Source organism: Chanodichthys erythropterus, chromosome 12, assembly GCF_024489055.1.
Source record: "Chanodichthys erythropterus isolate Z2021 chromosome 12, ASM2448905v1, whole genome shotgun sequence".
Classification (NCBI taxonomy): Eukaryota; Metazoa; Chordata; class Actinopteri; order Cypriniformes; family Xenocyprididae; genus Chanodichthys; species Chanodichthys erythropterus.
In genome coordinates this window covers 33,809,960-33,823,958 of record NC_090232.1, presented here as the reverse complement: position 1 = coordinate 33,823,958, position 13,999 = coordinate 33,809,960, and the positions used below count along the sequence as shown (strand labels likewise).

The window sequence follows — 13,999 nt, the reverse complement described above, 5'->3', positions numbered from 1 at the left end:
GGACCCACTGTAATTATAGTTCTTTCAGAAAGCCTGACTTCACATTTAACCTTCTTGCGGTATAGACTTAAAAATCAATGCCGCGTTTAAAAAAACAAACAAACGTACGTTTTTCATTTTCCATTTCCAAGAACGTGACAGTAATCCCTATGTGTGGTAAATTCACTTGCCTGGACGGGATTCAGAAAGGCACGTGGCCACCTGGCTACACTTCTCGTTGTTTTAGACCAAAATCTAAAACCTATAACAGCTTAAAAAGGAACTCAAGTAGCTATGTTGTATGAGTAAGAAACAAATCTTTATTCACTGGAGCTGATGAGGGGCCTTTTGAAAAACGTGTAGAATTGGCATTTTTAAGTGTACATTACAAGGCTACCACAAAAGTTATATCTTTTGTTTTGAATTGCACCTTTTAGTGCTTGTTGTTAGTATGTCATAGGTCAAAGGGCACAAGGGTCAAAGGACAATGCATGGCAGATGTAATATGGGAATGTATACTGCCTACTGCATTTCTTTATGACTTTAACTTAAAATTCTGAACATACACTATAAACTATTAACATTATGTGTTGAATTAAATTGTATTTTTACATTTTTATTTGTAAACCAATACAGTAATTTTAAAGTGTGCAATCTGCTTATGGAAATAACACATTAACTGCATTGTAAGCTGTGCATTTCAGTATGTCTTGTTATGACTTATATTTCAAAATGTTTCATTTTCATGTGAGTGTCAACTGCAATTTAGACGAACATAACTTCTACAAGACAAATAACAGTCACAACCAGAGAGTGATGATGGCAGTTTGATAGGGCAACAATTGAATTAAGAGAATATTGAATCAGACATTTTAAGCTAGGCCTAATTTTCACCTTTCAAGACAACACTGGAGTGACTTTAGGACAGGTTTTAATGGCCTTGTGGCCCTGCCAGAGGCTGCACTTGGCAGAATAAGGCTCTGAATATTTAATTACATGTGAGATTAATGTAGGCCTACTATTATGAGTTGATGTATGGTGAAAAAGTCAAGTTTATCCAAATAAATATATATCTCATATAGGCAACAAATATCTATTCAATACTTACTCTTCTACTATTTATTTATTTATTTCAGAATGAACATTATTATACACGTTATAGGACTATGTTGTGAATAAAGTCATATAACAGATGAGTGTGCAAATGGTCTGAATTCAATAAAAGAAAATCCAGTGATTGGCAAACTTTCTGGCCTTCCAAGGTTTACACAGACTTAGAAATTATACAGTATAAGCCATTATTTCAGAAATTGTAGGTAGTTTCGTTTGGCATTTTGCCACTAACTAAGCAGAGCCCACTGCTGAGCACGCCTTTCTGAAGGTGTCAGTTGTCAGTCTTTTTGACCTGCTCTAGTGACAGTTATCCTTCAGCATATTGTTAACCCTTTGTGAGTAGCATCCATTTTCTATGTCCGAGGGGCTGCTGTGACCAGACAGTGTGTATGAGTTCCGTCCCAAAATCCTGTTGAACACTCCGAAAAGGGCCTTCTTATATTGTTGCCGTAAGAGGGAGTACACGAAAGGGTCAGAGGCAGCTTTGCTGTACATCAAGCACTTACTCATGATCCCCCAGTAACGGTCGATTTTTACTGAAGCAGTCAGTTCAGTCAGTCTATGAGAAAAGAAGGATATACATTAGGCTATTATATAAACATTCATTATGGCACTGTATTGAGGGAATTGATATATGGCCATGCTGGAAGCAAGTTACAAGAAATTAGTGTTAGTGTTAGTACTGAAATTTAAAAAATATGACATATTGAGCGCTGTTGAGCAGACTCGTAAACACCTCTAATTGGCCGTTGTGTTCACGCACTCAACAGATATGTCTGTGATTGGCTACAATGATCAGCGCTTCAAAAACATGTTGTAAATAGACATCAATGACGCTCTTCATCAAGCACTTACACATATAAACACAGGCACTTTCAAATTCAAACACTTCTGTGCGCTTTCAAACGCTTGTGCGTTGATCATTGTAGTCAATCACAGACATATCTGATGAGTGCGTGAACACAAAGACCAATCGGGTTTACGAATCTGTTCAACAGCGCTCAATGCGTCACATTTTTTAAATTTCAGTACCGACTTGGTATCAAAGTCATTGCTTTTGTCAACACTAGTTCTTAGTATTTTGTAGTCTGCAATAGGATTATTAAAGAGGTTGCTTTAATAATCATATTACATAATAGGGCTCACATGCAACAAAATGTATTCTTTTTTCTGGGCGATAACTGTGTAAATGTTCAATACCTTCATTGTAGCAAAGCATTAAAGGGATAGTTCACCCAAAAATGAAAATTTGATGTTTATCTGCTTACCCCCAGGGCATCCAAGATGTAGATGACTTTTTTTCTTCAGTCGAACGCAAATTATGATTTTTAACTGCAACCGCTGTCGTCTGTCAGTCAAATAATAGCAGTGATTGGGAACTTGAACAATAAGAGTCGAAAAAACTTCCATAGACAAGTCCAAATTAAACCCTGCGGCTCATGACGGCACATTAATGTCCTAAGAGACGAAATGATCGGTTTGTGCGAGAAACCGAACAGTATTTATATAATTTTTTACCTCTAATACACCACTATGTCCAACTTCGTTCAGCTTCCTGTTAGTGAGGTCAAAAAACGCGTTCTGAAGACGGAAGTGATGTCTCGCCCATATACTTCAATGAGCGCGAGACATCACTTCCATTGTCAGAGCGCGATCAGACCTTACTAGCCGGAAGCTGAACGAAGTTGGACATAGTGGTGTATTAGAGGTAAAAAATTATATAAATAATGTTTGGTTTCTCGCACAAACCGATCGTTTCGTGTCTTAGGACATTAATGTGTCGTCACGAGCCGCAGGGTTTAATTTGGATTTGTCTAAGCAAGTTTTATTTACTGTTATAGTCGAAGTTCCCATCTACTGCTATTATTTGACTGACAGACGGCAGCGGCTGCACTTAAAAATCATAATTTGCGTTCGACTGAAGAAAAAAAGTCACCTACATCTTAAACATCAAATTTTCATTTTCGGGTGAACTATCCCTTTAAGATATACAGAAACTGACATTCAAAAATAAACATAATGCTAATATTGCCATCGAAATAATAGACCTATCTGTATCATGGCAATAGTATGTGCACATTGTTTATAATTATTTTTATATTTTCCATTCTACTAAAATGTATTGTCATAAAACAATACCGTGTTATGACATAGGGGGCGAAGCACAGGACGAACGACCCGATGAATATGCAGATTTTCTTGGTGGCCCTCTGTCTCCTTTTCTTCTGCTCCAGTAAGCACCGTTGTTTCACACTAAAAAGTTTGAAAGTATACGTCAAGGATGCATATGCTTACAATATGTAAACTGTTCTCTGTTTGAACAGTTGATATATAATGTTTTAAACGTACCTTGGGTGAATGTCGACAAGTAGCAAAAGTGTCTGCACCGTTATAACGTCTATCCTCTTACAATGGAAGCGAGCCACTTGAAGTACTTTCAGGTAGGTAAAGCATAGGATGAAAAGCGAGATTGCGAAAGTACATGCGTGGAACACTATGGTGAACACAATGAAGTGACAACGGCTCCCATCACCTTCTATCAGGTGCACAGTGCATGACGCGTACGCGGGGCTATAGTCGACCCACGACAGCAGGACAGCAGTAAACGAGAATGCGAGCGAGTGAAGCCAGGCATAGATGACCATTAGCGCGACATTCTTGAGTCTCATTTTGCTGGAATAAGTCAAAGGAAAAACCACGGCTATCCAGCGGTCTATACTAAGAGCTGCCATGCTCAACATTGTGTTGGTAGTCAGAAAAGTATCCATAAAACTCACTGTATAACAAAAGTGCTCGCCAAATGGCTTTTGGCGTTTTACGACCCCAAGCAGGGTAGAAGGCATGTTGAGAACGGTGATGAGGATGTTGCAGAATGACAGGTTCACGATGAAGATCCCTGGTACCTGTGCACGAACTTGTGCGCTGCATGTGAAACATACTAACACTAGCAAGTTCGCCACGAGTGACACAACTGCAATTACAACGATGAGTAACTCCAGAAATATTTCCAATAAGTTCATGTCTCTGTCTAAAGTCAATGACGGCTGATTTGTTGCGGGGTTTTGTCCGTGATATCCCCAAGGGTCCTCGGTGGCTCATCTTTGCTGCTTTCCATTCTGCTTTGGTAAAAATGAACGCTGTCCAGTGTGCTGAAGTTATCTCTGACTGACTTGATTACCATCACATCCTTTAATTAAGCTCAATCCTGTCGTCCACATTGACTAAGTTAAAACGATAATATGTGTATGGTTTTATATTAGGCACCGAATAACAACACGTTCGACGGTGAATTGGGAGCGCGCAGCCGAGCGCGTGCTCATGCGTATTAGAATTATTCTTCTCTGAGCGCTCCGGATCACGTGCAGCCAGTTTATTACATGTGACGTTTGCTTGATAAACATACAGTTTGGCCAGCGGGAAAGATGGAAGAGATAGATTATTTTAAGCCTAAGGAAGTTGCAAAGCTCTGTTCAAAAATAAAAGAACTGATGCAGTACCTTTTGAGGTCTGTATTGTAAAAAATTATATTTTAGAAAAACCATTAGCTCGATTATATACACAGCACAATTGTGAGGATACTTAACAGGCTGGAACCTGTTTAATAAAGAGCTGAATTTAGCCATTGATCAGTGAAGGATTGCGAGATAGTTTCTATATTACATAGCCTCTCTCAACTCAACTCTCAACTTTTTGATATGGTAATTGGTAAATGGTAAAGACTTTTTTGATATACACTCTAAAAATAAATGATGCTATATAGTACTAAAAGTGGTTCTTTGGCTTGTAATCATAGGGGAACCACTTTAAGTGCTGTATAGCTCCCTGTATGATCTTAAAGGGTTAGTTCACCCAAAAATTAAAAGTATGTCATTAATGACCCTCATGTCGTTCCAAACCCGTAAGACCCTCCGTTCATCTTCAGAACACAGTTTAAGATATTTTAGATTTAGTCCGAGAGCTTTCTGTCCCTCCATTGAAAGTGTTTGTACGGTATACTGTCCATGTCCAGAAAGGTAATAAAAACATCATCAAAGTAGTCCATGCGACATCAGTGGGTTAGTCAGAATTTGTTGAAGCATCGAAAATACATTTTGGTCCAAAAATAACAAAAACTACGACTTTATTCAGCATTGTCTTCTCTTCCGGAATCCTTTCCATTGAATTGATTCCATTGAATTGATTCCACTGAATCCTTTCATCTGTCACTACGACTTTATTCAGCATTGTATTCTCTTCCGGGTCTGTTGTCAATCCCTGTTCACGACTCCGCTTCTTCTTCTTCTTCTTCTTCTTTCCTGTTTTACGGTGGTTGGCATCCAGCTTATTGGTGCATTGCCGCCCCCTTCTGTTCTGGAGTGTGGTTCACGACTCCGCAGTGACGCTGCTGATGTAAGACGCTGCTGACGTGTTATCTGGTGCACCCGAGCTTCGTTTACAGGACCAAAATGTTTTTTTGATGCTTCAAAAACTTCTAACTGACCCACTGATGTCACATGGACTACTTTGATGATGTTTTTATTACCTTTCTGGACATGGACAGTCTACCGTACAAACACTTTCAATGGAGGGACAGAAAGATCTCGGACTAAATCTAAAATATCTTAAACTGTGTTCCGAAGATGAACGAAGGTCTTACGGGTGTGGAACGACATGAGGGTGAGTCATTAATGACATCATTTTCATTTTTGGGTGAACTAACCCTTTAAGTGGTTCTTCAGTGGTTCTTTGTGGTGGTTAAGGTGCTATATAGCATCACTGCCATACAAAGAACCTGTTCAGCCGCTTTAAAGGTTCTTTACGAGCCAAAGAACTACTGTTGGTGTTGTTTAGCACCATTTTTGTTGAAGAAATAAAATGCAATATGGCACCTCTTATGGGTTCTACATAGCACCATTTGACAAAGGTGCTAGAGCACCTTTAAAGATATGGTGCTACATAGCATCAAAAGTGGTTCCCCTTTAGAGCCAAGAAGCACTTTTAGTGCTATTATAGTCCATTTCCTTCTGCATTTCTTTCTTTCTTGGGAGTACAAATGTGAAATGTGTTTCTTTATACGCACATGTAAACAAAACTGCTCAGCAGGTAAAGCTAGGGCTATTTTTTCTCCATCACCATGGCAACTTGTAAAGCATGGGCTTTTATTCCATATTTTGAGGCTTTTTTCTTCTTTAAACACTGAGGACAATTTATGAAACATGTCTGTCATTGTGGTATTTTGAGGCAGCTGATCTGTGTACAATGAACCCCTTAAGGATTTTCTTTCTGGCTGAAAAAATGATGATCGAAAAAATTGTTTATTGAATACTAAAAGAAAACCAATGCCTGACCCTACTTAACTAAACTCCAAATCACAAACAATATACTGGCATTTCTATGTTTGCAGATGGCTCTTACTAAATACATCCAAGGCTAATCTGAATAATACTTAATTTTCCCTCTCAGTTTGTGTAAACTACCTGTATTACATAAGATAACATATTCAACCTCTGTCTATTATGTTTTATTTAAGATGATTTCAGACAAGAGTCCTCTGCATTCAGAGCCCGGTGATGATGACGACGAGCATGCAGTGCAGGTTAAATAACAGAATCTGTGTCCATCACTTCATTGGTAACACAACATCATACTGCATCACATTATATTATAGATACAAATTAAAATGTCTCTGCTGTGATTCAATTTGCAGATATACAAAAAAAAAAAAAAGTAATAAAAAAATAAATAAAACACCACAAGGCTCCAACAGTGCTTCAACAGTTTACTGTCACACATTGAGATAATAAGTATATGCTCTCATTATGTGTTTAGCTATTAGCTCTGATCACGGTCATTTTAGATGTCTTGCTGGAAAACCTCTTTAGAGTGCTGAGCAAATGTCCTGTGGTAAAGAAGGAAACCTCTTTGTGTTCACATGTTCAGACCCTGAGAGGATGTTACGCAAGAAAGTGCTGATGACAGAACCACTTAAGATGTCAGCAGTCAGGGTATACCTCTCTCTTTCTTTCCCTCTCTCACTCTCTTCATACATATATAAAGAGAGAGAGATTACATAACATAAGGTTGTTTGCTGTCCTTATGGAGGTGTTCTGTACCCGCATCCATATGGACACCCTCTAGCCATTTTTGTCCCATAAAGTAGGCTACAACTGCATACATATTTTCTCAAACACATACTTTGATTTTCTATCATGGTGGGCAATTTACATTGACCTCTGCTGTATTTGTACAGAGATAATGATATTTTCTTTTCCCTAACCCCCATAGAAATTTTTTTGCATTTATATTAAGAAATAATAAGGCGTTTAGGCGAATGGTGGTTGGTACCATGATGGTGATTTCGCAACCCAGGCTCATTGGAAAGTGAAATGTCTAGTGAGTGGTACTAAAAGCATGTTCAGTCATATCTGAAACAGATGAACATGAATCTGGTAATGTTTTATTAAGTTGGCTGTTCTAAGTATCATGGTAGTTCAGAAATGAAATGTCTAGAGTGGAGCTAAAAGGTTAATGCTCTATCGCGGTTGAAAATGATGCACTACCTACACCAAACTCTTAACATACCTGATAGTTTGAAAGGGTTAGTTGAACAAAAATGGAAAATTCTGTCATTTATTACTCACACAGCTGTAAGTTCTTCGTTCATCTTCGTTCATCATATGTTTCATAAAATCTGATGGCTCAGTGAGGCCTGCATAGACAACAAGATAATTAACACTTTCAAATGCCCAGAAAGCTACTAAAGACATATTTAAAACAGTTCATGTGACTACAGTGGTTCAACCTTAATGCTATAAAGTGACGAGAATACTTTTTGTGTGCCAAACCGAATCACTGATTCAGAACAAAAGATTTGTAACGCTTCATTAAGCAGTGTTTTGAAATCGCCTATCACTAGATGTCGCTGAATAAAGTCGTTATTTTGGGGGTTTTTTGGGCGCACAAAAGATAATCATAATTTTGTGTAAAAATAATAAATTGTTGCTGTTTTTCTGCCTCTAGTGTTCATTTTCAGCTGAAAACTGCAGTGATTTGTATATGTATTGGTGCTTGTTTTAAGTTTTGCAAAAAATGTAGATAGAGGCACGTTTTTCAAATGCAATGATGCAATCTCAGGATTTACGATTTCCTTGTGGGATATAAAACATGACTCACACACACAAAATTGTCATTTATTGTGTCTAGAATATTAACGAACCTACATTTGACCCGATCCAGGATCACATCTACTACAATATTTATGTCTTTATCAAATTAAGCAGCCTATAGTGTCATCAAATCAACAGACTGTTTGCAGAACAGTTAATCTAACCAAAGTAAACCATGACTTCCTGTATTACACCCCATATTTAGTCAAAGTCATGATAAGGGCACAGTAATTATTGACAGGTTCATTTTCTTTATGTAGTAAAAGCAAGTAATGTAAATATATATGCAAACACATACAAGGAAGGGACAGGAGTAGAAGAGGAAGAGAAGCTCTGCTGTTGCTCCAGTTATATTAATATGATAAGACAGGTTGACCATCCACAGCCTTCAGCTTCCCTGCACCACAGGCACACACACAGCAGGCGCGCAGCTTTTGAAATAGATGAAAATCTTTTCATCTCCATAGATAATAATGTGCTTTCAGTTAAGATCAACTTCTGCCATATTTTTTCCCTCCAAGACAGACAAAAGACATTGTGTATGGTGGACTAATTAGTTCAGTAATTCTGTAAATGGCATAAATATATAAAATGGACATTGTGATGCAGTGTATATTTGCAGACATATGAATCTCTGTGGAACGACCTATGACCTGACTGTATACACTACAGTGGACATAAAAAGTTTGCACACCCCTGTTTTTATTTTTATATCTTATTTCTCTGAAAATAAGTCACTTTGGTTTTCAGTTGTACTGTAATTTTTACACTAAAGGTGCAACAGTTCTGATCCTTGTTTCATTTTTTACATCACAAATAAATAGTTTATACTTTTTATATCCACTGTATATAATGGTTTTCAAATAGACCTACTGAAATCTGAAAATGACAGACCGTCGTTTAGGTATACAAGCCTTAAATATAACATGCTTTTTCCTCCGCACTGCAGCCTTTAGTAAATAATTCACTAAAAACTCCTGTCGCCTAAGTTCAGCTGAGTCTAGAACTGGGATCATTGCTCGCAGTATGTGATGTCACATGTGCATGTTTCCTCAATCATTTCAATGTGTAATTGTGTTTTAAATCTTAAATATTAATGTTAAGTATTAGTTTGAATTAACGCCATGATTTTTCCATTGCAGTTTGCAAGTTTAAGGGAAGGGTGGGAAACAGTTTCCGCCGCTCCTCTAAACGGTTGCACCTGTATTGTTTATCACGTGTCATATTTCCAGGACACTTTACAGAGCATCTTTCCCACAGACATCAGCTCTAAATTAACTCAACAGACATGGCATCTCACAGCAGAAATGTCAGGTCATAAAATGCAAAGAAAGAGGCAATAAAAACATTCCATAAATTATTCAAGTTCAGTATGAGACTATATCTGTAGGCTGTATCCTGTCACTAACTGATAGTGTAAGCATCTATATGTTGCATTATATGTTTTTCTCAGGAAAACTGTCTTGTTTGTATTTCTTATCTGCTTACTATGTGCTAACTTTGTTGTGGGTGCTGATTAACATCTTGTACTTTGTGTGACTATAGTGGCTAGAAACATGTCCAGATGGTTTATTTTTGAAAGTGGGATAGATGGGCGTCATCCCGGAGCACAAGTTTGTAAGAATAAAGTTGATAAAATAACCCTGAAAAAAGATTTAATCACATTGAGTCAAAGTGGACCCAGAGCCAGGCTAGTCTGGAGTGAACCCAAAGGCTGTTGTGAAATACGCTACTCCTCCACAAAAATCCCATTAATTTTCCAGCCTCTCAAGCGCTCTGGGGTTTGAAGGAGTTTACTGCTGGGTAATAGTTCCTGTTTAATTCCTTTGTTAATGGAGCAACATGTTACACTAAAGCGACTGGAATTTCAGTTTTGCAATGAACTTGTTTTCCCTTTAAATTTAATGGGCTCTCCACTTGTGTGTGTGGATGGGGTTGTGTTCACTCAAGATCCAGTTCATTATTAATTATGAGTACGCCATACAACATAGCGAACATCCTAAAGCCAAGAATTTCATCTGAAATAACTATTGACATCATAAGACATACTGTCAGCACTTTATTATTTGTAAAAATTGCAGCACTTAATCATATCTAATATAAATGTTCCTTTTTCTAGCAGAAAAAGGTTTTTTTTTTATTTCATAATTTTTAAAACAAAAAGCTGCAGTTCATTTTTATTTACTTGTGCTTTTGATTTAAACAATGTGACAAAGCCATTCTTACCCTGCCTGTAAACACTAACATCTCTCCTTTTGTTTTTACAAGCCACTTAGTGTCATTTAGCCTTGTTTATAATGAGATTGCACAAGCCCCCCCAGTAATGTATTCTTTGCAAGCAATACCTCTGTAATCAGTACTGGCTCCACAGGCTTATCACAGTCCTCCCATATTCCCCAATACATACAGTCCACAAACAATAATACACCATACAGATGGAATGTATTGGACACAGCTCACTAAGAGATAGTTTATGCTAAAATGAAAAATGATAAAAAGACATTTTAAAGTCCCACTGTAGTGAAAATCAAGTTTTTAATGTTGTTTGTATGTCTATGACTAAGTGGTGTTTTTAATATGCTTTAAGACAAACCATGTGCAAATTCACAAGTTGACCATTGCTACACAAACAACACCATTTATGAGTATTTTCTATTTAAAACGTGAAAAAAAGACAGTCTCAAACCCGCGGTTTGAAATCACTGGTGTTTCTAACGTCACAAACTACCTTGAAACCAATCACGTCAATGTCAATAAAGAGGTCTGACTTGCGACTTGCGAATGTGAACATGGTTTGTGGAACATTAGCAACACATTACAGGTGCTGGTCATATAATTAGAATATCATCAAAAAGTTGATTTATTTCACTAATTCCATTCAAAAAGTGAAACTTATATATTATATTCATTCATTACACACATACTGATATATTTCAAATGTTTATTTATTTTAATTTTGATGATAATAATTGACAACTAAGGAAAATCCCAAATTCAGTATCTCAGAAAATTAGAATATTACTTAAGACCAATACAAAGAAAGGATTTTTAGAAATCTTGGCCAACTGAAAAGTATGAACATGAAAAGTATGAGCATGTACAGCACTCAATACTTAGTTGGGGCTCCTTTTGCCTGAATTACTGCAGCAGTGCGGCATGGCATGGAGTCGATCAGTCTGTGGCACTGCTCAGGTGTTATGAGAGCGCAGGTTGCTCTGATAGCGGCCTTCAGCTCTTCTGCATTGTTGGGTCTGGCATATCGCATCTTCCTCTTCACAATACCCCATCGATTTTCTATGGGGTTAAGGTCAGGCTAGTTTGCAGGCCAATTAAGAACAGGGATACCATGGTCCTTAAACCAGGTACTGGTAGCTTTGGCACTGTGTGCAGGTGCCAAGTCCAGTTGGAAAATGAAATCTGCATCTCCATAAAGATGGTCAGCAGCAGGAATCATGAAGTACTCTAAAACTTCCTGGTATATGGCTGCGTTGACCTTGGACCTCAGAAAACACAGTGGACCAACACCAGCAGATGACATGGCACCTCAAACCATCACTGACTGTGGAAACTTTACACTGGACCTCAAGCAACGTGGATTGTGTGCCTCTCCTCTCTTCCTCCAGACTCTGGGACCCTTATTTCCAAAGGAAATGCAAAATTTACTTATATCAGAGAACATAACTTTGGACCACTCAGCAGCAGTCCAGTCCTTTTTGTCTTTAGCCCAGGCAAGACGCTTCTGATGCGGTCTGTTTTTCAAGAGTGGCTTGACACAAGGAATGCAACAGCTGAAACCCATGTCTTGCATACGTCTGTGCGTAGTGGTTCTTGAAGCACTGACTCCAGCTGTAGTCCACTCTTTGTGAATCTCCCCCACATTTTTTAATGGATTTTGTTTCACAATCCTCTCCAGGGTGCGGTTATCCCTATTGCTTGTACGCTTTTTTCTACCACATCTTTTCTTTCCCTTCGCCTCTCTATTAATGTGCTTGGACACAGAGCTCTGTGAACAGCCAGCCTCTTTTGCAATGACCTTTTGTGTCTTGCCCTCCTTGTGCAAGGTGTCAATGGTCGTCTTTTGGACAACTGTCAAGTCAGCAGTCTTCCCCATGATTGTGTAGCCTACAGAACTAGACCGAGAGACCATTTAAAGGCCTTTGCAGGTGTTTTGAGTTAATTAGCTGATTAGAGTGTGGCAACAGGTGTCTTCAATATTGAACCTTTTCACAATATTCTAATTTTCTGAGATACTGAATTTGGGATTTTCCTTAGTTGTCAGTTATAATCATCAAAATTAAAAGAAATAAACATTTGAATGGAATTAGTGAAATAAATCAACTTTTTGATGATATTCTAATTATATGACCAGCACCTGTATTAGCTGTTTGATAACATAGCAAAAGGCTAATCATATTAATTACCGTTATGTGTCTGACGTTGCAAAAAAGTAATACCACTGTAGTACCACGGGTGCAGGCGGGGCTAATTAGCATTTTCACAGATCCACGTATAATAAATGAGGCAAGGGTATAGAGTTACATTCAAGTTATTTTAAGGCATAAAGAATTTTTTTCACTGAAAAAATGTTTAAATGTGTTATTTTGGTGATCAACGATGAGTTTTAAGGGATAAAATGACTGGCTACAGGGGGACTTTAAATAATATACTGTGTGATTGTGATTTAAGCTTCAAAAAAAGTAGTCCACTTGAAAAGTAGTCCACATGAACTGTGCTTATACTATTCCAAATCTTCAAAAGCCTATTATGATAGTTTTATTAGAAAAAAATGAGACCCCGAGAACCAGATCATTAGATATGTATTGAATCTCTTCATTAAAGGTTCATTGAAAGGTTCTTCAAAAAGTGATCATATGGATTCAGAAGACATGAAATGTATGTCATATGGACCACTTTTATGATATTTTGCTTTCCTTTTTGAAAGACTCCATTATAAGTTTCATAATATTGTTTTTAGAGAATTTGGAAACACTTAAAGGTGCCATAGAATTTAAAATTGAATTTATCTTGGCATAGTTGAATAACAAGAGTTCAGTACATGGAAATGACATACAGTGAGTCTCAAACTCCATTGTTTCCTCCTTCTTATGTAAATCTCATTTGTTTAAAAGACCTCCGAAGAACAGGCGAATCTCAACATAACAGACTGTGACGCAACAGTCGGGATCATTAATATGTACCCCCCCAACTTTTGCATATGCCAACCCATGTTCTAGGCATTACACAAGCCAGTATTAACGTCTGGATCTGTGCACAGCTGAACCATCAGACTTTATGCAGGTAAGCAATTGGACAATAGCGAAAAATGGCAGATGGAGCGATAATAACTGACATGATATCATGATATTTTTGGTGATATTTGTAAATTGTCTTTCTAAATGTTTCATTAGCATGTTGCTAATGTACTGTTAAATGTGGTTAAGGATACCATTGTTTCTTACTGTATTCACCGAGATCAGAGTCATGTCGTTATTTTCATTATTAAACTCTTGCAGTCTGTATAATTCATAAACACAACTTCATTCTTTATAAATCTCTCCAACAGTGTGTAATGTTAGCTTTAGCCACGGAGCACCATCAAACTCATTCAGAATCAAATGTAAACATCCAAATAAATACTGTACTTAATCGTGTATGCTGCATGATGAACACTTTGTAAAGATCCATTTTGAGGGTTATATTAGCTGTGTGAACTTTGTTTATGCAAAGTATTATAGAGTCGTGAGCTTGGGGCGGGGAGCGTG

General features: G+C 37.6%; 1 protein-coding gene across 1 annotated transcript; it reads right to left on the bottom strand.

The window, feature by feature from the left end:
* Nucleotides 1-1,304: 1,304 nt before the first annotated feature.
* On the bottom strand, nt 1,305-4,259 carry gpr78a (G protein-coupled receptor 78a). Its single transcript, XM_067404935.1, has 3 exons — nt 3,442-4,259; nt 3,232-3,345; nt 1,305-1,651 (listed from the first exon to the last, which is right to left on the bottom strand). The coding sequence occupies exons 1-3, from the start codon at nt 4,110-4,112 to the stop codon at nt 1,390-1,392; spliced, it is 1,047 nt and encodes a 348-aa protein (XP_067261036.1). The 5' UTR covers nt 4,113-4,259; the 3' UTR covers nt 1,305-1,389.
* Between the last annotated feature and the right edge of the window lie 9,740 nt (nt 4,260-13,999).